The sequence below is a fragment of the Phodopus roborovskii genome, unplaced genomic scaffold, assembly GCF_943737965.1.
Source record: "Phodopus roborovskii unplaced genomic scaffold, PHOROB, whole genome shotgun sequence".
NCBI lineage: Eukaryota > Metazoa > Chordata > Mammalia > Rodentia > Cricetidae > Phodopus > Phodopus roborovskii.
In genome coordinates, this window is record NW_026126434.1 from 4,173,973 (window position 1) to 4,196,695 (window position 22,723).

Here is a 22,723-nt window from a genome sequence, read left to right on the forward strand (position 1 = left end):
ATGGGATAGTTGTTAGCAGCAGTAGTATGTTTTCTGTTTCTATATTAGGAGTTCCTACGTACTTAGCAGAGGTGTCTGTTTTTCATTGAATAAGAAATAGAAGAGAGTGGGAAAAGGAGCATTGTGGAGACAAAGCAACATACCCTTGGATGGTGACCTGCCCCAAGTAGATAGTGCCCTAGAGGGAAGGAGAATGATTGGGTACTTTGCATGTTTATGTGGCACTAATTGAATTAGGATATACGACCATGATGTCTAAGTGTCATGTTTGTGCTGCGTGCTGTGTTTTCCAGGAATATACAGTTCTGAAGAATAGTCTTGTAAGATAAAGTTTATTTACAAGCATGGTTAAAATATATATAAAACTAGAAATCTAGATTCACTTGGAGGGAAAACTTAAGTTGTAAAGTCCAAAACTCAAGTTTTTCCATGGAATTATTTGCTTCTGAATTTTACCCAGACAAACAGATGCCAGAAGTTATTCAGATCACCAAGTTGTCTTTGTTTGCCAGGAACACTGCTAGTGCTGTAGCAATCACCACCATCAGCACCGGGAGCCAATGGCCACATTGCCGCTGTGTGGAAGGAGGCAGAGACAGGAGAGAGCATCTGTGAGTTAGTTAGTTGGAGAAAACAGGCAAGAACAGTCCTTTAGTGTCTTAACCCAGTGGAAAACCTCACATTGGTGTCAGAAAGGAAATCTTTGATTCAGTATTTCCCTCCCCTGCCCCACTTTATGTCACATCTCTTGAGATAAAACCATTTTACTAGTGGCCTATAGACTCTCATCCAACAGGGGACAGATATTTAAATGCTGATACGAATATTCAAAAGTAGAAACTAATTCAGCAAAATAATGCTCTCTTTGTGTGCCTCAATGCTTTTTAAGTCTTCCTCCTGCCCTTGCTAACATGTTCACAATAAATCAAGAGAGAACTCTGTCATACTTGAGTCAACATAGAACACAGGTCTGAAATGTTTGGGATTAGCAGTGTTTCAGATTTTGTCTTTTTTTTTTTTTTTTTTTTTTTTTTTTTTTGCATTTTGTAGTGTCTGTATAGACTTTACTGGTTGTGCAGACCTAATAAAAAGGCACCCTAAACCCCCAAACCCACATGCTCCCAAAACAGCTGCAGCTTTTTGAGCATCATACTTGTGCATGCATGGTGTGTTTTGGATCTAGAACGTGTCAGGGTTTCAGAGTGGGCTCCATCTAGTGTCTTCCAGACTCAAGAGATGAGTGAAAATTGGGTGGATTATAGATGGTATTTCTTTCACATTTATTCGTAATTGTCATATTATTTCATATTGCCATTCTGTTGGCATAATGCAAATCAAGTGGAACAGGACAGGACGGCCAGATATTGGTGAGGACTGGTATACTTTGTTGGTAAGTCTGGCATTAAAAGGGAACTGTTCCACTGTCATATAAGGCTATAGAGAAGACTGGGCCCTCTTGCTCTGGAAGATGGCTGTGTCTCAGGGCTTCTTGACAAACAAAATGTCACCAATTCATTTTGGGACATAACTCTGGAAGGCGACTTCCCTGAGTACTATACTCCTTTATTTGTTTTAAGTGAACCCTTCTTCCTCCTTTTCTCAGAGATTTTAGTTAGTCTTTTTCCTATCACATAGTTTACCTGGAATATGTTGAGGTATGCAATTGGTTATGCTGCATATATTATATTTGACACATGGAAATGCTTCATTTTTTTTTTTTTTTTTACATTATTTGTTGTTGTTGTTGTTGCTGCTGCTGCTGCTGCTGCTGCGGGTGGTGGTGGTGGTGGTGGTGGTTTGTGTGTGTGTGTGTAAATATCACAGCGCATATGTGGGAGTCAGAAGACAATCCTTAGAGTCACTTCTCTCCTTTTACCATGTTGGTCCCAGGGGTTGAATTTATGTCATCTGGCTTGGCAGCAGGTACTTTTACCTGCTGAACCAGCTTACTGGCCCCAATTCATGCAGATGCTTTTATATGACTTTGCAAGTAGGCATACTAAAATATAAGTTCTTAGAGCTTAGAGAAGTATTTGGAGGACAAGCCTCTCTTCCTTGGGAGCTAGTTGTTTCTGCATACTTCCAAGTGTGTGTGAGTTTGGAAGTATGTTCCCAAGAAAGTGTTTGCTACTTAAAAGATATTATGTAAAATAAAGCACTGTGATACTTAGTATGTGAATGTGTTTAGCAAATATTTTTATCTTCTGGTTGACTTCCTAATAGGCTACCATATAACCTTAATAGGTATTGTTTTAAATTTGGAAGAAGAAAGTTTGCAAGTCTATCCAAGGGCAAAGAAATTTGTAGAGGAAAATTAATAACTGTGGGCACCCAGTCACAAGTTAAACTTGGAAGTTCCTGCTTTCCAGTTATCTTGCAGGAAGTTTCCCTGTTCCTTAAAATCTAGATCAGTGGTTCTCAACCTTCCCAAAATGCGACCTTTTAATACAGTTCCTCATGTTGTGGTGACTCCCAACCATAAAATTATTTCATTGCTACTTCAAAACTGTATTTTTGCTAATGTTATTGATCATAAGGTAAATATCTGATATGCAAGATATTGGCTATGCAACCCCAAAGGGGTTATGACCCACAGGTTGAGAACCATGAGTCTAGTTGAACCCACACAGTCAGGATGAGATCTCATAGTTTGGATGAATCTTTACACTCTGAGGTTGCCTCCTCACCTCCTTTTCCTCGGCCTGGAGCTGAGATGTCTCCTTTTGTAGCTGGTCTCTGAGCTCCCAGTCTTTCTCCTCCCCTGTGCTTTCAGGCTTTGCTTCATCAAGGGAGAACTTTGGATTCCACACAGGTAAAGCCTGATCTAAAAAAGCAGCCAGAGTCTCAGTGACAGCAAGACCCTTGTGTGTGAGAGGGCTGGCCCTGTCACTGTCATTGAGAACCCTTAGGGTGACTTGGAGAACAGAGAGCCAGCAGATTTGTCTTCATCTTCACTGAATAGAGTAGGACATTCTGCGTCAAAGAACTCAGACACATTGGGCATAGTGGTGCACCCTTTAGTCCCAGAAGCACTTGGGAGGCAGAGGCAGGTTGCTCTGTGAGTTCCAGGATGGCCAGAGCTCTGTAGTGAGATACTGTATTGAAACCAAACCAAACCAAACAAATAAAAAAAAAAAAAAAAAAAAAAAAAAAAAAAAAACCTCCTTGAAGCAAGGTTGACATCTGTTTTTCTTTGAGTCTGTATTAATTTGATAGTTTTTGTGAATGCTTACCAATTGAAATTGTTCCATTATTGTCACATAGTATCTAGTTTCTTGTGTCTGCTAAATGCTTCTATTCAATTCTGTGTCCTTTGCACCATTTTTCACCTTTGTGTCCTGAAAATGGAAGTCATTCTAGACTGCCTCTTAATATTTTAAAGCTGGGTTTTTCAGCCACCTTGTCCAAGTTTTGGAGAAAAGAGCACTGGACTAGAGCTAAGTTCTGGGTTATTGTTTTAATTAGTCCTTAATTTATATGGCCAGAGATTTTTATTTTCTTGTCTGTGCTATGTAGGCACAATAATTTCTGTATTCTCCTGTATTACACCCAATAGTTGTGAAAATAAAATGACAGACTATGTGTTGTGGATAGCAGAGGAGACACTGGGGCCTCTGTGTGGCCAATGAGCCCTTAGCAGGCTTGGGCAGCAGCCTGGTCAGACTGGAGTGAGAGGACTCTGGTGTGCTGTGTGGTCTGGGCTGAGGAGCTGGATGTGATTTGTAAAGTCAACTGTGTAAAAACTGACATAAAATTCGGAGTTCAAAATCAATTTATTGAAATGTTCAACACAGACAATGTTTTCAGAGAAAGTAGAAACCCTTTCCCACAGTTTATGTACCTCTCAGAGTAGAAGGCTGACTAAAATGTCCAGGTCAGTGAAAGTTTCTCAAAACATTTCCCTTCCCCCCTGACTTCTCAGGAGTAGGGGGAGGACCCCAAGAAGTCATGTAGTCCATTCCCAGCCTCTAGGCAGACAAAGGGAGAGCAACAGTTAGTGGGAGTAAATTTGCTGACCTTTCTTTAAGAGTTTCTCCCATTCTTGATGGTGTAAGGACTGTTTCTGAAGCAGACCTGTTGGGAGACAAAAGGAACTTGTCTGTGCTAGTAGACCTACTGTGAAGACTCATTTAAGATGTCACCATCTGTTAGGGACTGAATATTGTTCCTGAAAACTTTTGTGCTGAAGTTGACTCCTGTAATGTGAACTTCCTTGGAGACAGAGTCTTTGAAAAGGTAACTAAGTAAAAATAAGGTCATTAAGTTGGGTCAGTCCGGATAACTGTTGTTTTTATAAGAAAGGGAATATCTAGACCCACACGTGCTCCACGGAAAGCGATGTGAAGACACGTAAGAAAGGAAAGCCACTGGCAAAGCTAAAGAGAGGCCTAAAGCAGGCCCTCACCCCAGAAGGCACTAACCCTCTGGACAGCATGGTTTTGAACTGCAGCCTCCAGAACTGTGCAATAGCTCGTTTTTGTCCAAGTCACTGTGGTACTTCATTACCAATAAGTCTTCCTTATGTCAGCTTCTAACGTGTCTGTGAGTCTTTGCTTAATTGTTACTTTACAAGGAACACATTCTCAGATGATCTTTTATATAGCAATGACTAATTTTCCTTTTAATTTTCTCAACATACATTGATTTCTTTCCCATGGAACCTCTACCTCTGGACTTTCTTAGAATGAAATTTCTTAAGAAGCTATTACTTTTGCTTATTGTATACCCTGGTGCATATGTTTAGGGTGCCTGACTCTTATGTAGGGTTCAATGAATGCTTATTTTCTGAACCATCTCTAGTGAGAAACGTCTGAGTGACACGTTCATGTGAATACATGGAATGTATAAGAAAAGAACTATCTTAGAAAGCCCATTACTTCTTAAAATGGACAGTTCTGGAGCCTGGGACAATGGAGGAGCAAGAATTCTTGCTGTACACACATGAAGACCTAAGTTTAAATCCTCAGCATCCACATAAAACACTGGGCATGGCTACCTGTTCCTGTTACCCTAATGCTGTCAGGTCCAGGGGCAGAAAAGGGAAGATCAGTAGGGCTTGCTGGCTAGCCTTGCTGGGGAAACAGTGACATACTCTTTCTTAGGGACTAAGGTGGAGAGCGACAGAGGAGATACTCAACACTCTCCAGCCCCCTTACCTCTGTACATGTTTCATGGGCACCCATATACACCATACACATACACCACACATACACACACACACACCATAATACACATCACCCATATACATCACAGCTCCCCCACATTCCATACATGCACACATTACACATACCACACACATACAAACTATACACATAGCTGCAATTCTTTTTTTTTTTTTTTTTTTTTTTAGACAGGGTTTCTCTGTATTGTTTTGGAGCCTGTCCTGGAACTCGATCTGTAGACCAGGCTGGGCTTGAACTCACAGAGATTCGCCTGACTCTGCCTCCCCAGTGTTGGGATTAAAGGCGTGCACCATTAACACCCAGCTTGTAATTCTTGTAGAAATATAAATGGTTGTCATGGACAAGGAGGAAAATAGAGAGGAAACACAAGAACAGATGCTAATATACAACTTGGGAAAGAAACAAACCATGTAACTTGTGAAAAGCAAATGACCCGACCCTCCCTTTTCAGGAAGTGGGCCTGAGGGTGTGTGGAAACTGGACACACCAGAGTCTGGGGTGGGGGCTTCCTTTGGATGCCTTTTGTGGGTGGGCACACTGGAAGCCACCTGTGCAGGCTTAAGACTGAAGGGAACACTTACCCTGCAGCTGTTGTATTCTGCTCACCAGGACCTGTTTCTCCTCCTCCGACCTCTTCAGTTGATCTGAAAGTGAAAGAACACAAACTAAAACAGAAGAGCAGCAGAGGGTGGAACTGAGAGCCGTGTCCTGTCCTCTCTGTGGCCTATGAAGTGTCAAGTGTCTTTCAGGTCTGAAGAGGAAGGCCAGCATCTGCACACAAACATCACCGTGTTGTGTGCACACCTGTGGGTCCCTTCAGCCCACACCGGCACAGCTGGGAAGCCTTCATTCTGCCAGTTTGTACGAACACTTTCAAATTAGGAACATGGCCTTGGCATATGACTAGCATAGGTGCAGCAGTGGTCCTGCCCACAGGGACAGGCTGGAGAGGAGAGTGGACCAAGTCCTAGTGGAGTACAACTGATGCTCATTTCAGTGATGAAGGCAGAACCCCACCTTTCCCTCATGGAAAGATGAAATCATACAGCCAAGCAGAAATGAAGACCAAGACCCTCCCCACAGCCTCTCCCTAACCTCATTTGTGGCTCTCATGACCCCAATACCCCCAAGAAGAGAAGTACCTTGTAGGTCCTGAGTGTCAGAGCTCTGCTGCTCTCTGTCCCCTTGCAGGCACTCAATTTTGGCTTGCAGCTCCCGCTGCTCACTTTCTAAAAGCCGCAGGGCCTGGTTCATTTGTGTGTCTCTGCTGTCTGCTCCCTGAAGGGATGAGATGAGGAGGTGCCATATAGTAGCCAGTCAGCGTGGGTGGGGACAGAGCAGGTGCCATGGAACAGAAAACAGTAGAACTTTAGAGCATGGGAAAATGCAAAATTACCCCACTTCCCCTTGTCTTCTATCCTGCATGTTTCCAGCAGTACATCTGACTGGGTAGATACAGGAAATGATGTCCTGATGCCTTGACAGGTCTCCACATCAAGGCACACCAAGTTGGAACTTTTCTACATGTTTCACTTTACCTTCACTTTTAGCGCAATCATTTGTTGAAGGAGAGGGGGAATTGTGAGTATTTTCACAAATAATTACTGTTTATAAAACTTAAAACACTTCCCTAAGAATTGGCGTATGCATGATGGGAAGAAGAGAGCAAAAGTTGAAATATGGATGCAGTGTGCTGTGAAGCCAGAGACCTGTGTCTCTAAAAAGTCTCACTTCCTCATCAGCCGTGCTTTTTTCTGATCTCTCTTGGGGGAAATTGTAAAGATTCACTTTGGGGGCAGATCTTCAAAGTTCCAAACTAAGTGAGTGAAATCTATGTGTTACTGAAAATAATTGGGGAGCCCCACCTGGAGTACCGTCTCCTCTCAGTTCTTAGATTTGTTAATAAAAAATTTAAGAACACATCAAGGAAACTTATCTTTGCAACAGATGGACCCCACTATTGAAAACTACAACCAATCAAAACGCATATTTGTGGAGCCCAGTCTCAATGGATACATGGATACATGTACAAAACAACTCTAGCACCTAAGGCTTGGGGAACACTGCAGAAGGGGGGGGGGCTGGGCAAAAGACCGTACGAGCCAGAGATCAGGGAATTTGCTGTGAGATTCTGTCTCCTAGTAACTTCTGAAGTGAATCCACAAAGTCTCACTAGCATGACTGCTCAAATGTGAAGTGTACAAGGAGGACACCAATGGATATGCCAAGCTGGATGGGGAAAACCCACGAGGCTTCAACCCTGCACAAAGAACTATAGGCAACAGGAAAGCTGGGAGCAGGAGAGGTGGTCCCTCCTCCAGGAAAGAGCATACCAATCAGTTGTTCAGTGTCAAATGGTCAGCCCTGAAAACATACATACAAGAAATATGTGGATTCAACCATTTATATGCACATATAAATGCAAGAGTAAGTGATGAAAAAAGGGGGGCATAAGTTTGAAGGAGAGCAGGGAATGATATATGGGAGAGTTTGGAGGGAGGAAAAGCAAGGAGAAATGTAATTAAAATCTTAAGAAAAAAATTGAAGATTGTTAACATTAAAAAAAGAACAGATTTTGAAGAAAGTGTTTTCTTAGCTAAGAAAAAAAAAAAAACCACCCCAAACACTAATAATGACAAAAATAGAGTGTCCATACTGTAAATCTCAGCATCTGCCTAGAGGACAACGATGGAGAAGAGGGAAAGAAAGCCATGTTTGGCAAACAGCTGTATGGGAAAGGAGATGAAGAAAGAATAACCGCAGAGGAAGAAAAATCTGGAAGCATACCTCAGCTTTGGCAAGTATTAGAAAGAAAAAAGAGATGAAAAGAAAAGTTACACTTTTCTGAGAACATCAGAAAAATGCACAGGCTTAACCGAGTAGCAGGGCTGTGGCTCAGTAAGAGACTACACCAGGGCCAGACTTTCTGGGAAGGGATAGTGAACCATCTTAATAAAGGCATAATTATTCTTCCTTTGGCATGGCTTAAGGTGGGTCTGCCTTTTTGAGGGATGGTTTGCTAACCAGATAACTGACCATCCCCAGTGGACTAACTCTTATGTTTTAGGTAGCTGGGAATGTTAGGTCTCCACCCAGGCCAGAGGTAACACATGCAAAGTAATCGCTAACTTGTATCAAGTGCTCATATGTACCATAGATTATACTAAACACTTTGTGTGGATGTCCGTATTTAATACATACAACAATATTATTACCCTTATTTTGCTGATGAGGAAACAGGTTTATGGAGGTTAATTAGATTTTCTAAGGTGACAGATTGAAAGCATAGGAACTTTTGAGTATGCCAAGGGTTTACAGTAGTTTGTTAAGAAATGCATTGGCAGGACATGTTAACACCTGCAAATAGACTAGTCATGTTTATTGTGTGCAGAACAGTGAGCAGTTGTGCACTGTGTACTCTGCTAGGATGGTGTTTGAATAGTGTGCAGTTAGTTAGCAGGCTGATCAACCCACCAACCCAGGCATTTATATTTGGTCCAGTGGGTACTTAATTCATTTGCATGAGCAGTACAGGCATTATTTCTAAGTGCAGAATCATAGTTCAGAGGCAAAACAGTGAGTCTGGCACTAAGTGAGCACTGGGTGAGGATTTGAAAGCTCCTTGCTGCATTTCTCAGGGCTTTGGGGCCCAACCCAGGAGCATCTTTTTTCACCAGACCCTTTCCCCCACTTCTGCCCTCCTTCCCCTCCTTCCCCTCCCATGCCCAGGGCCTTGTACCTGTAGTTTGGACTGAAGCACATGCAGTTGGCTCTCTAGCTCCCTATGCTGGTCCCCTAGGGTCCTCCAGTCCTCTTTAAGAGCCTCGTACTGACTCTTCCACTCTTCACACTTATGCTCTGCCAAAGCCAGGGACAGCTGAGAGAGAACAGAGACGTTTCAAGGAACAGAGGCATAGAGAAAGGGAAGACACTGAAGCCTCTGTTTGCTTTTATTGCAGTTTTAAGTACAGGATGGACTTGAGGAGCATGCTCCCAGGAGTGTGTAATTGGCTCCTTGTCCTGGGGACTGTCTCCAGGGTTCCAGCTCCCAGAAATGCACAGCACCCTCACCTGCACACTCTGCAGTTGCTGCTCGGCGCTTATTTTCTCCTCCAGCACTTTCTGCAGTGACTCCTTAGCCTTCTGCTCATAATTGCTCCTCTGGTCTTCCATCTCCAGCAGCACCTTCTTCATTCCCCAGGGAGTGTATTTCTGTAAACCAGAAGCAATTCAACAAATATACATTGAACTTCTGCCTACCCAACAGCTGGGATACACACATGTAAAGAATGTCCCCGGGGCAGAGATGCCAGTTGTCTGGTGGGCCTTTTCTTCAGGCTGGAGCTGAGTCCCTCAGGCTATATGAGAGGTGCCTGCCATTGGTAGGGTGCTTCTGCGGCAGCTGCAGCCACAGCCTCTATCCTTTCAGCGGGTTATCCTCTGCTAAACTCTAGGTGCAGAGCATGCACTCCACTGTCCCTGGGTCTGGTGACTTTGCTGAGAACTGACACATTGGCATTCACGAGAATGGGACCCATGCTTCTGGAATTTTCATTAATAGTCCCCCCACACTCCCGCCCACACCCCAGGCCCCGCTGCTCTGCTCCATGGATGAATCTTCCTTACTCCCCTAACAACAGTTTCCAAATGGAGAACACACTGCTGCCTAAAAGAAGTCACAGGAATCTAAGGACTTAGTGTTCTAAAAGCTGTGTATTTGCATTCATTGCTCCTCTGGTTTTGTTTGCCCTCAGATTGGCCTGTGGAGTTTTTTTGTTTTTTGTTTTTTTTAAAAAAAACCTTTACCAAGGTGCTTTTCCCACAGTTCCCTAGGAGCCAACAATGTGTTTAGTGCTGGAATTCCTTCCTGGGGTACACCAGGGTGCATACTAGGACAAAGAAGGGGCAGTGGAGACAGTGACATGGAAAATTAGGTCCCAAAGTGAAAATAGACAGAGTGAGCAGTGTGATAGTCTCCATTTGGTAGGATTTCTAGAAGGCAGGACTAAAGAGTCAAACATTCTCATTTTATTAAAATTAATGTGCTAGGTTTGTTCTCCAGAATGCTTACCTGCATGCAGGTGTAGAGCTGGTTTTCTAGGGACCTTAGTTTGCCCTTCAATCTGTCTTCGTTAAGCTGCCCCTAAAGTAGACAGGATGATTTAGTTAACTAAAGCCAAAAAAATACACAAAGAGGCTGCCTACACCTTTCCAGCCCAGTTGCGCATAGGGGAAGCTCGATGCTGTGGCATGCCGTGGGGCTGAACCCTTTTAGGGTCAGGGCCAGCTGAGGAGCTCTGGGGGGAAGTTGGTCTGGCCCCAGATCCTCTATGTCCTTTGCGTTTCAAGTGAAATGGCCCAGGAAGAGGCCACCGACAGGGAGGTTCCTAAGCTGTAATTTCTCTCACTGTCCCCACATGCACTGTTGCTTTTCCTGCCTCCATTGATTCTGGAGAGAATCTGTATTTGCTGCAATTCCTTGTTATGGGCTGAATGAACCATGTTTGCCCTTCAGGCTGAATGCTGCAATTCTCCTCTTAGAGTGGAACGGTACTTGGAGGTGGGCCTTTAAAGAACTTAAAATGCGGTCGAGTGAATCCCAGTCTAGTTCCCTGGTGGTTTTTTTTTTTTGTTTGTTTGTTTGTTTTTAATAAAACAAGATCAGAACATCAATCAGGATATACTGAGGGGAGACCACCTGAAGACAAGGCAGACATCTACAACTCAAGAGAGACAAGAGGGGAGACTGACACGGTCTGTACCTTGATTTCAGGCCAGGCAGGCCAGTGGGGCAGAGGTCTCTCTAGTAGCAGCCCTTGCATTTCACACACATCGTATCCACTGAGGATTAGTTCCTAGAACCCCTCAGAACACTGTAGTCACTTATATAAATGTATAGCACTTGCTGATGGCCTATGTACATTTTCCTATATGATTAAAATCATCTCTGGCTCACTTACAGTACACTGGAAATGCCATGTAACAGACTGACTTGGGACTAATTATAAGAAAAACAAGAAAAAATGGGAAGTTTTTTCTTTCCATTATTCTCAATCCAATGTTGGTTGAATCCAAGGCAGTGAAACTGGTGGCTATGGTCTGAAATAATGTGTGTGTGTGTGTGTGTGTGTGTGTGTGTGTGTGTGTGTATGTGCGCGCGCGCACGCGCGTGCGTGTGTGCGTGCGTGCACTCCCCTGCCTGGTGGGACTCACATGAGAAATGGATCTAGAGATATTAAGCAGAGTAGGAGTGGGCACCAGGAGGGTGTAAGAGACTTCTGAGAAAGTCACACAGGTGTTCAGTAGCTGGATCAGTCTAATGGTCTAGTCTGTCTGTCTTGTCATCCCATCCCCACCCCCAGCATGTCCCAAGTCTTGTGGAGGCTGGTGGCACTTCAAGGCATCCCTTGATCCAGGACCATGCAGAGAAGGGTGGGTAGAGCTGCAATTCATTCCACTTACTCTGTGCCTCCTTCTTTTTGTAGAAATTCCCTTTGTCAGCCTTGAGTTTTACCCAGGTGTATCTGCCTGGACCAGTGTGTGTGGGGGTGCCATTAATAAGGGCATATTTCTCAGAGATAGGGCCATGAGCCGGTAAGTGGTTTTCATATTTTTTTTTCCTCTGACTTTTTCACCCAAGTCCTGTGGGATTGGGGGCCCTTTCTCTGGGCCTGGATGCTGTGGCTCCCATCATCAAACCGAGGGACAATTTGAACATTTATGGCAGTTCACGGCTATAAAGACTAGGGACAGAGAGGGTCACTGGGGGTGAGGTGGGCCTCCTGTGCTAAGAGTCTGGGTGCCTGGGGAAGGCAGGAAGTGGTAACATAGAGCTCCTGTTTTGATCTTATTTTCTGATTCTTCTAACTGAGGATGGGGGTGGGGATCCTCACACTTTCTGCTTCCTGTGTTACTCAGCTGGGCCTTGCAAAAGCAAAAACCTTTGCCAGAAACAATTTTTTAAAAAGTGCCTCCTACTATTAAGGTTTTTCTCAGTCATATGTGGGAAAATGTAGAGAGTAAGGGCTTTGGCATTTATAGTAACCACAGGGCTTGGGACAAATGAAAAAGAAGGACAAAGGTTTCCCCTGTTCAGGCCCAGGCATAACTGGTAGGGCAGCTGAATTCCTCAGAGGGGCCTGTTCATTGTCAGTCTGCAGGTCCTGCACCCAGCTGGCCCCACCCTGTCACCCTCTGTGCTGGTCTTCCAACAGAGTGCAAGCACTTTCCTTTGCCCAGAGTCTATGGTTGTAGAAGCCAGCCACACCCACCTAGTTTAAAGATTGCCTCCTTATAGCCTGGAAGGAACACAGGCTTCAGACAGTGTCCTTAAAATGTCCTCTGGGTAGCTCCCTATTCAGTAGTATCACTTTCATTCAATAATTTCCTTTTCCAAGTGTTTATGCACTTCAGCCAAACCCAGATTATTTTTCCATTTATGTTGCAATACAAGACGATTCATGGTAGCCTCATTCAAGCAGGGATAGGGGCTGCTACCCAAGTCTAGGTCATGAACAAAATCTCTGGCGCATAGCTCCAAGCAGGAAAGTTGAAGCCAAGTTGTTGCAAATGGAGCATGTACCCTCTTCCCCCCCACCCCAGCCTCAATCTTCCCATGCCGATGCCAGTGTTAGAGTTTTGATGCCAGTGTTAGAGTTTTGATAAGCTCTACAGGCTGCTGTAAACCTTATCTCAGAGCCTGGAGCACCTCAGACAGCCCATCCCTGCTGGAGAAAGGCAATGGGGAGACCACACATACCTGGTGCTGGTCTGAGGGCTTCAGATCCTGCTTAGTCTCCTGTCTCAGATCTGTTCCCATAAATACCACACCTCACCACAGCAGCTCTAGCCCATGGCTCATCTCTGCTCTAACAGAGTTCGCATAGGGCATGAAGCCAGTGCCCACTGTGTTGTCATACCAAGTTCTCAATTCTGCTATGCAGGTCTTCAAGCCCTAGTGCTCCACTCCAGCTTCCTCTATTATAGCAGAGCTGCTTTTGTTCTAATGGTCAGACCCAGCTCTAGGTTCTCTGCAGCTCCTGGGAGTGTCTTGGAGGGCACTGGCTCTGGGGTTCTAATGGAGACCTTGCCATAAGCATCTCTACATGAGGAGCTGGGGATTCATGCATGGAGCCCAATGGAAAGGACAGAGTGGGCGCTCGCTTGGCTGAGTTCTGAGTCCCAGGTCTGGCCTCATTCATTCCGTTAATTTCTCAAAATCAACAGATGGGGCCACTGTTTCACTGATACTGAGGCTTTCTCAGGATGGAGTTGAAGTGTTCTGTTTTGGGAGAAGGGACTATCAGCTGAACAGTTAAGCTATAACTTTTCTTAAACACAGGAAGCTGGGGGGCTTGGAGTGGGAGGAAGAAGAGAAGTGTGAATGTCAGACCTGGGAAGAATAGAAAGGTGGGAGAGCGGAAATGACAGCCAGAAGAACCTCAGCTCTTCCTCTGGAGCCTGGGGTAAAACAACACCTCCTCCCCAAGTTTATGGTAGAAATGGCTTTAAAACAATAACAAGAAACAGTCTCAACATGTAGCTGAGGCTGGCCCGAAGTTTGGAATCCTTCTTCCTCAGATTCCTGAGTGCTACATAAGTGGCTCTTAATGGCTCTGCCTCATTCCCACCAAGCACAGCTGGCCTAGGCCCCTCTAGGCTTCTGTAGGGCCCCATCCTCACTCAGAGTTGGGCATTGCTTGTAGAAGCTATGAACACAGACCAGATCCCTCCTTTTGGCTGAGTTTTGTAGAGACAAAGCTCTTCTAAAGAAAGGCAGGCATTTCAGAACACAGGACTTCAATTCTGAGTGTTAACTTCCGCCCCACTTCCTGCCTGTGACCATGTTTCTCAACCTGGGGATGGCGTGCAATCTCATGGCTCCTCCAATACAAGATGTTTTCCCTGACACACATGCATACATGTATACAAATACGTATGTAAGTGTGTTTTTGTGGTTTTTCCTTTAAAAAGGAGTCCTGCATTAAATCTGAAACAAACCTTGACAGAGAAGGTTCAAGTTTCCTCTTCTGAAGGTGTGAGAAAGTGTCTTTCTTTGACACTGTGCAGATAGGATCCTTTCCTGTCCATCACACTGGGCCACACCCAATGCTTTGCCACAATTAGGGCAGTAAACATCCTAATTCCTTAAACACTTTTCTGCCCCCCCCCCCCATTGTAAAGCTGCTTCTGATCTGGAGAGCCTCTCCTCATCCTTTAAGACCCAGCCAAAATGACCTCTTTCCACAGAGCCTTCTGTACTCTACCTCAGGTAGAATCACTTATGAACAAATGGGTGAGATGATCTCAGTGTAGCTCAGTACTGGAAACTACCTGACATGCCCAGCTCGGGACTCAGGCCCCGGCTCTGCCAGTGGCCATGACTTGGCAAGCAGAGAGGCTTTATCAGAGAGACTCCCGAATCCAGATTCACTGGCTAATGCCTTGGCTTGCCAGGTGGGAGTGCTGGTCTTTTGCATCACTGCAAACTTCTAGGAGTGTCTTATATGCCCCCTCCCTTCACTTCTTTAAGCATATGCCTTCCTACCATGAGATGTGCCGAGACCTATGAAGTTCAGTACACCCTGCTGCCTTAGGCTTTGATGGCACCAACCTGCTTATCATCTGCCGAGCCCATGAGATCCTAGAGACCCTTTGAAGGGACCCGCAAGGCCTTTCCCCTTCCAGCCCACCCCTCTATGACACAGGCTCTTGCTTTCAATGCTTCCACTAAGAGAGTGGTCACAATAGGCGGAGTTTAGAAGCAAGTAGAGTTTAGCTGTCCTCTGTTTAGCTAGATATTGAAAAGGTACAGCCATGCCACATCTCTATTTTTTTTCCCTTTTGAAAACAAAGTTTTTCATTAAAATATGTAAGTTAGCACATGATGCATGACTTGTTATTTCTAAATTAATATTACTAAATTCCTGTTTTAATTTTTACCATGGTAAATCCTAATATGGTACACACCAGAGTTCTTTGGAACTTTTAGTTGAAATTTAGTTTAAAGATGGCTTGCTTCATCTAGACTTAATAGGGAGGTACCCAGTCTTTCTGAAACTTGATATGCCACAGCTGGCCGATATCCATGGGAGGCCTGCCCTTTTCTGAAGAGAAAAGAGGAAGAGTGGATGGGGGGATGGAGAGGGGAGGTTGGGGGGAAGAAATGGGGGGGAAGAGGAAGGGAGGGGAAATGTGATTGGTCTAGGGAAATATTAATTACTCTATTAAACATTAATATAAAGAATCCTGAGATAAAAAAGTCAGAGAGCCACTGTACCAAACCAGGCCCTGCTCTGGCTCTTGCCGATGGAGACACTGCCCTTATGTCCTCATTTGCCACTGTCCATGTTCCTCTAGCTCCTCTCTCTGGAGCTGTTCGCTCTCTCCTGTAGCCCACTCCACCCTGGAAGCATTTTTTTTTTTTTTATTTCTTATGCCTGTTTTATTTCGGCATGTGTCTTGTTTGCAAGACTATGAACTCTCTAAAAAGCAGGAGCTTGAGCCAGGTATGGCAGCACATGCCTTTGATCCCAGAATTTGGGAGGCAAAAGCAGAGGCAGGTGCACTCTGTGAGTTCAAGTCCAGCCTGGTTTATATAGAGTTCTAGGGCATACAGGGATACATGATGGGATGATTTTTTGTTTTGTTTTGTTTTGTTTTTAAGTGCAGATGTCTACTTAAAGAACAAATCTGCAGGGCGTGGTAGCAGGAGCATGGCCTTTGGCTATTTAGATGATGAACAGACTGATATTAGAGACCTGGCCTTTGCTAAGTAGTTATGTGACTATGGGCAAGGCCTTAGTCCATCACAGCAGACAGAAAATCAACTACATCACCATTAAGTCCTCTCTAGGTGGAGTATTGTTCAGGCTGACTTGTGTGAGTCTTGATATGGATCGGTGGTGGTTAAGTTTGATTGTCTGCTTGATGACATTTAGACTCATATTGAAGACAACCCCTGGCTATGTCTGCAAAGGAGTTTCTAGATTGCAGGAGAGGTTAGACCCACCTGGAGTGAATGGGGCAGTGCCATTCCACCAGCTGGGACTCCCAGCTGGGGGCGCAGGGGACAGGCAGGGAGCCAGCTAAACACCAGCCTTTCTCACTTGGCTTCTTGTATGTGGATACTGTGTGACCAGTTGCCTCAGTCCTGCTGCCATGACCCCTTCCCCCACCCTCACCGTGATGGGCTGTACTCTGGAACCATAAACAAAATAAGCCCCTTCTTAAAAGTTCCTTGTGCTGGGTATTTTGGTGCAGCAATGAGAACGTGACTAATATAGAATCCCATGTGAAAGTCATTGCCTTGACAACACTCAGTAACAACACTGGACAGGGCCTTCCTTTCTTCTCTCCTCAAGGTTTAAAAGCAGGCCTCCTGTCTGCTTTTGGTCCTCGGTCTTCCCCCCTTGGCCTCCACATCTGAGCACCCCCACCTTTCCCTCTTTCCAGTGAGACAGCCCTTCCCTTGCTGGATGGTATGCTAAGAGAAACGAGGTGAGCCTACACAGAAGTCTGCACACCTCATCTGAAGGTTTTACTCCTACCTTCCAAAAGCTGTCAGAGGCCCGGGTTAGGGCAGGCAGCATGTCCTGGAGAATCAACATTTTCTGCTTGAGGATGAGCTCTCTTTGTAGGGCTTCCTAGAAGGGAAAATGTAAAGGGAAAGATTAACCCGGAGAAAGAGTATGTGGGAATCTGCGTGTGGGCAACACTGTGGTACTTACTTTGAGGTACTCGGAGAGCTGGATGATGTCCTAGAGAGAGGGAGAGATGAAAGAGGTTCAGGAGGACTTCAGCAGAGAGCTGGTGAGTCCTGGCTGGCCTACATGCGGCAGATCTCTTTTGCCTTGGATCTGTCAGGGTCAGGACCACCTGGCCATCCTGGAAGGTGCCCTCCCACCCCCAGCCTGAGTTTATCATGAGACCCCAGAATGCTAGAGCTTAGGTGCCACCTGACCCAACCCCCTCCAAACGAGGGTTCCCTTACCTTGTCTAGGACAGCAACTCCACAGCTGGGAAGAGAAGGAAAACATGATAGTGGGCCAAAAAAATGAAACCTTTGAGCAGGTGTTAGCTGCACCTGTCATCTCTGCAGAAGCGCAGCAGGGGTGGGGAGGGGCTTCCTCCTCCTCAGCTGAGGTGTCCAGTGGAGGTGTTCCCAATAAACATGTGGAGGAGAGGGAAGGATGAGACGTGGGACACCGGGGCCCAGGAATACGAGGGAACTCACTTGGTTTGCTGGCTGGCATCATTCTTTACTGTTGGCTGTGTCTCTTCTGCCTTGGTCTGAGTACCTGAGAGATAGATAGGGTGATTCAGCATGCAGGGAAGGAGGGAGAATGATGGGGGCAGCGGGAGAGCTGGGATGCCATGGCAGGTCAGGCCTACGCTCTCACCCCGGTGCTGTCTGTGTGGCTTCTTGATGGCATAGTCCCTTGGTGGTGGAAAGGCTGTCACGTGTGAGGGATGGAGGCCATCTGAGTCTCCCTGGATGCTTGATGGGGAGAGATGCAGGGTCGGGAAAACAGCAGAGCTGGTCCCTGTTGCCTGGAAAGCAAATGAAGGCCGCTGAATGCCACTCTGAAGGGCCTCTTAAGTCTCCCAGACAACTATAGAGAGAAGAACCTGAGGCTGGCACTGTAGCTCAATGCTAGCTGGCTTGCTGGGCACATACAAGGCCCTGGGTTCCATCCTCAGGGACAGGGGTCAGATCTTGGCCTTTTCTGGGCATCGGGCTCTTGCCAATCAGTGAGGGCCTAGAGGGACTGCCTACCTCTCCTTTGAGCCACAGAACCACTGAGGTTTCTTGTCAAAAGAAGACAGAGTAGGGACCTGTTGGCAGGATGGAGTGATGGCGGTCACAAGTCAGTCTGCTCTTTTTAACCCCAGAACTCAGGAAGGGGAGACAGGAGGGTCATGAGTTTGAAGCCATCTTGAATTATATAACAAGGCCCTATCTCAGAAAAAAAAAATCTTATACTAGCTATTGGCTTGGAATTGTTTGTACAATTATTTCTGTTCTCCTAATAGGCAGGAGGACCTGTGGGGGTCCCACCCTCCATTTCAAAAGAAGTTAAAGACACAACATAATCTCTAAAGAGTGATGGTTGACAGGTAATAGAAACTCGATTGCATCGCCGAGGAAGGGGCTTCTCAGACCTTCCACCCCTGGGTCTGGAGCAGTGTTTTCTTGGACATATCCCACCTGCTGTCCAGGGAAAGAGGTCTTGTTGGCACCAGGCAAGGACTCCTTGAGGACCGTCACCTGGCCTGTCCCTCCTTTTGTCTTGTGGGAGGGCCCTTGCTCCCTGGCCTGGCCTCTCTTCTCGTCTTCCAGGTTCCTCCTTCTGAGGAACTGGAGCTGCCGAGCTCTCTGAAGCTGCTCCTTGTGCTGGTTCCCCAGCGCCTTCCCTGGCTGGCGGCAAGTGGTCTCATTGTGGCGGCAGCGGCGGCTTTCTCGGCTCTCCTGACGTCGTTCACACTTGGCTTCATAGCTCTCGGCCCACCGAGCCAAGCCAGGGGAGGCCTTGGGGTCCGAGTTGATCATGGTGGCCTCCTGAGCACCTGTTGTGCTTGGCTTCTTGTTCCCCGAACAGCTGCCTGGATCTGCCAGATGCCAAGAGGGAGGAGTCAGAAGATGGGCCCAAAATTGACAATCTGTCTCCAACGGTCGGGGCAGAAATAGCACAGGGCTCTTCCATCCATGAGTGTTGAGAACCAAGGGTTAGGACTTCTGGGCTGAACCCTGCCTGAAATGATGGAATCCGGCAAGGCCAGGTTTCTGCTTTTCTTTGGTGCTAGTCCCTAGAGTGGGCAGAGCCCCTTCTTCCTTATCAGATAGATACCTCTAATGAGGGGCTGCAAGGGACAAACAATAATCATCATAATAGTGTCTCATAGAGCTGTGGACACCCCAGCCGACTTTATCCTCTAGTCTAAAATGAAAGACATTTTCATCTTTACTGTTCTCTTGCCCACACTAGTACTAAAATAGCTAAGTGGCATTTCTTGAGACCTAGGAGGATAGTCACAACCCTTGAGGAAGTGACCCGGTTTGTGACTGGCATCCTCTGACCCATTCCTAGTTCTCAGCAGTCCTCTTGTGGCTCTGGACTGGCATGACTTAGGGAGATCTGCCCGAATTCCTCCATCACCACATCCTGAACTCTCTATCTATTATGTATCTAGGACGAGGCTATGACTTTAGCTGTTGATTAAGTCAGTCTATTGGCTGAGAGTCTTCAAAAATGCTCAGTGTTGGTCCATTTCAGAGACCCTGGCTCAGTGACTCCAAGAGGAGGGCTCTATCCTTTCAGGACGACCTTCCTGCCAGGCTCAGTCTGTTTCCAAAGCTGCTGTCTAAACTAGCGTGCATTCGGAGTACTTTCAACAGGAGTCCTACAAAGAAAGACCCTAAGAAACAGGACAAGGAGCCACACGGTGGTGGCACACACCTGTAATGTCAGCACTTGGAAGGCAGAGGCAGGTGGGTCTCTGTGAGTTTGAAGCCAGCCTGGTCTGTAAGAGCTGGTTCTAGGACAGCCTCCAAAGCCTGTTTCAGAAAACCAAACCAAACCAAACCAAAATCAAAACAAACAAACATGACAAGAGAAACCTGTAATGCAAAGTCCCTAAGGAACATTCTTTAGGATAGGCCACCTTTGGTGCCAGGCTAGATAGCATTACCTACCATTCATATAGTACCCAAATCCTTATCTTCACCTAACTGTTGTGGATTTGGCCACTCTCAGTTTGGGCTCTGGCAGCCTGGTGAAGTCAGGGATGAATTCAGATGGGATACATCCTAGCATCAGAAGTTATGCCCTGCCTCCTCTGCCCTCTGGAACCAGACTGGGGTGACAAGGAAAGTCCTCTGCACCAGTTCTTCTCTATTATCCGCTCAACCAACTGACTGCCCAGGAATTCAGTTCCTGGGTGGTCATAGGAAGTGTCCCAGACTCAGCGACTAACAGGAGCTAGCTGGCTCTGACCCCTGAGGATTGTTTATTGGCTGCACAGACTCCACAGGCAGAGGCCCCATGCTTCTTTGCTGGGACTTCAATGCCTATCCTGGCACACCATAGAATTCTGTACAGGGCTTCTGCTCTATCTCTGGTCACTGTCCTCATTTACAAGCCTATGGGTGGATAGTCTCACTCTCTGAAGGGCTCTTATGTGGCTAAGTCCTGTATGCTTTTGGTTATCTGACTCTTGAGGATGAAGAGAGACCTCAAGGAGGTAGTGCCTGGTCTCTTGGTATCATCCCAGTGCCTTCCTTTAGACCTTTCTCCTCACTCTTACTCTTTGGATGGAGGTCCCTAGACTTCCCCACATGTCATTCTGTTTATCTAATTATGCAGAAAAGGAGCCAAAAGGCTTACACATGTCCTGGGATGTATGGATGAATAGATGGATTGATGAGACTTGACATCACACACATGCACCTCAGTGAATGTTCTGTGATAAATGGATGGATGGATGGCACTTGGGATCACATACACACACCTCAAAGCCACAGCACCTGGCTATTCTGTCTTGACTGGAGGAGGGGAACTCTTGCTTTGGGACCAGACTGTGACTCACTTCCAGGCTTTCATTGCCTACCAAACAGAGGAGGAAACTGTTAAGTGTTGCTAAGTCTCATGGTTTTCACTTATGAAACAGGGCTAAAACTTCTCTTGAAGGGATATGAGTATTAAACGATAACATCCACACCATACACCTAGCACATGGTATATGGTAAAAAACAACTTTTAAAAGTAATAGATGTAAAATATCATACTTATTCTTGGTGGTGCTGAAGACTGAGTATTGGACTCAAATGCTCCAGGCAAAGCCAGGCTCTGGGACTGAGCATGCTCAACATCACCCTCTGATTCCCCCAATTCCTTCTCTCAGTCCTGAACAGGGCTTGTAGCTCCATCTTGGAATAATTTTTACTACTCTGGTTCCTGTGGCCTCTGAGGTTGGGTTACAAGGACAAAGCACTTCTCTGTGGGCTGGACATAATCCTCAACTCAACTAGGTCAGACAGGAAGGCAAGGAACAGGTGGGCGAAGAATTAGCATGACATTATGAGTGTGAGGGATTACTTTCCTCCCTGTTGGGCCCTGGTTACATATAGGTTTTATACTGGGTTGAGGATCCTGCTGCCCTCTGGATAGGATGAGGGAATGGGTGTAGGACTGAGGCAGGCCTGTGTCAATGTCTCTTTCTGCTCGCCTTCTAGCTTGTTTGCAGGTCTACTGAAATATTGACAGCTTTATTGTATGCATCATTAGGACTTAACACCAAGAGGGAAGATGCAGTAGGAATGACTTCCTAGAGAGAGGATTTTCCTATACCCACAGTCCCTGCCCCCCACATAGTGGGATTTGATATGACACTAATGTGGAACCATATAGCCTTCTGGAATGGTGTGATCATACTGGCTGACTTCAACGGGGACAGGTTGCTGGAAAAAAAAAAAAAAAAAAAAAAAAAAAAAGGAACTGGTCCTGTAGTTCAGAGAGAGGTCACAAGGCCACTGCCCAGGTTTTCTAGAGTCTCTAAGGTACCCCTTGGCCACATGAGAGGGTCCAGTTAGAGCTTTGGAGGAAATGATGGTACTGTCTAGAGTAGGCTTTCCTCCCTGCACAGGTAGAAGGTACTGTCCTTCACCTACAGGCTAGTTGATGCCTTTCCAAACCTTCGCTCCTATCTCCTGGCTGTGTACACAGAAGAAATGATGGATAGTGTCCTGCATGGATATGGCCTTTCTAGTCCAGGTTTCTCAGTGAGAGCTAAAGGAGAAGGTCCTGTTACAGGGATCCCCACTTTAAAATGATCTGGGAAAGGTCATTTAATTCTTAGCATGGATGCTGCTGAGCACCCCCAAACCAAGTTATGTGACTCTCACCTAATCCAAGCTAAAAGGTGGAGCAGAGTTGGTAGCTGTATCCTTGTGGCTGCCCAAGATATCCAACACAGGATGATTTCTTGGTCACACAAGTCCCAGCACTCAAATCCTACCACCTGCTGCTATGCAGGAGGCCCCACCCCAAAGTCAACAGACCCAAACCTAGATCCCAAAGCATTTTCCTCCACCATTACCTTGGGTCCCAGATCCTGTCTCAGGAGAGCTGTTAGTCCTTTCCAGGTCTCTCTGGTCTCAGATGGCCAGGGAAGGGGTCAATCAGATGTTCTGAGCCCCCTCGCCAGTCTCCTCTGTGCCCACATTCTTTTTTGCACAGCAGCCTGATGAAACAGGAAGCAGACAAGCTACAGTGCTCACAAACCTCTCCTTCTCTCAGCAACTTGAGAGGGGCCCTTCACTCTGGGCCTCCAGGGCTGGTGAGGAACTCCACCCAGCCACCCAGTCTCCCACTACCTGATTGGTCTGTACTACCCACAGGATATTTCAAGCCAATATCCATTTCCCGGAGATTGGTGATGTAGTTCAGTAGGTAACCTGCTTGCCTAGATTCGTGAAGCCCTGCATTCCATCCCAGCACTAAAAGCCAGACCTGGCAGTGCATTCCTGAAACCCCAACACA

General features: G+C 46.1%; 1 protein-coding gene across 2 annotated transcripts; it reads right to left on the reverse strand.

The window, feature by feature from the left end:
• Positions 1-318: 318 nt before the first annotated feature.
• Positions 319-22,461, reverse strand: Traf3ip3 (TRAF3 interacting protein 3). Of its 2 annotated transcripts, XM_051186680.1 has the most exons (15): positions 22,281-22,461; positions 18,394-18,794; positions 17,585-17,735; positions 17,419-17,482; positions 17,176-17,200; positions 16,913-16,942; positions 16,733-16,828; positions 10,255-10,326; positions 9,255-9,395; positions 8,923-9,060; positions 6,326-6,461; positions 5,765-5,827; positions 4,018-4,074; positions 2,688-2,824; positions 319-575 (listed from the first exon to the last, which is right to left on the reverse strand). In XM_051186680.1, the coding sequence occupies exons 2-15, from the start codon at positions 18,733-18,735 to the stop codon at positions 483-485; spliced, it is 1,545 nt and encodes a 514-aa protein (XP_051042637.1). In that variant the 5' UTR covers positions 18,736-18,794; positions 22,281-22,461; the 3' UTR covers positions 319-482. The 2 variants fall into 2 exon arrangements, with proteins under 2 accessions (XP_051042637.1, XP_051042638.1); XM_051186681.1 differs by lacking the exon at positions 4,018-4,074.
• Between the last annotated feature and the right edge of the window lie 262 nt (positions 22,462-22,723).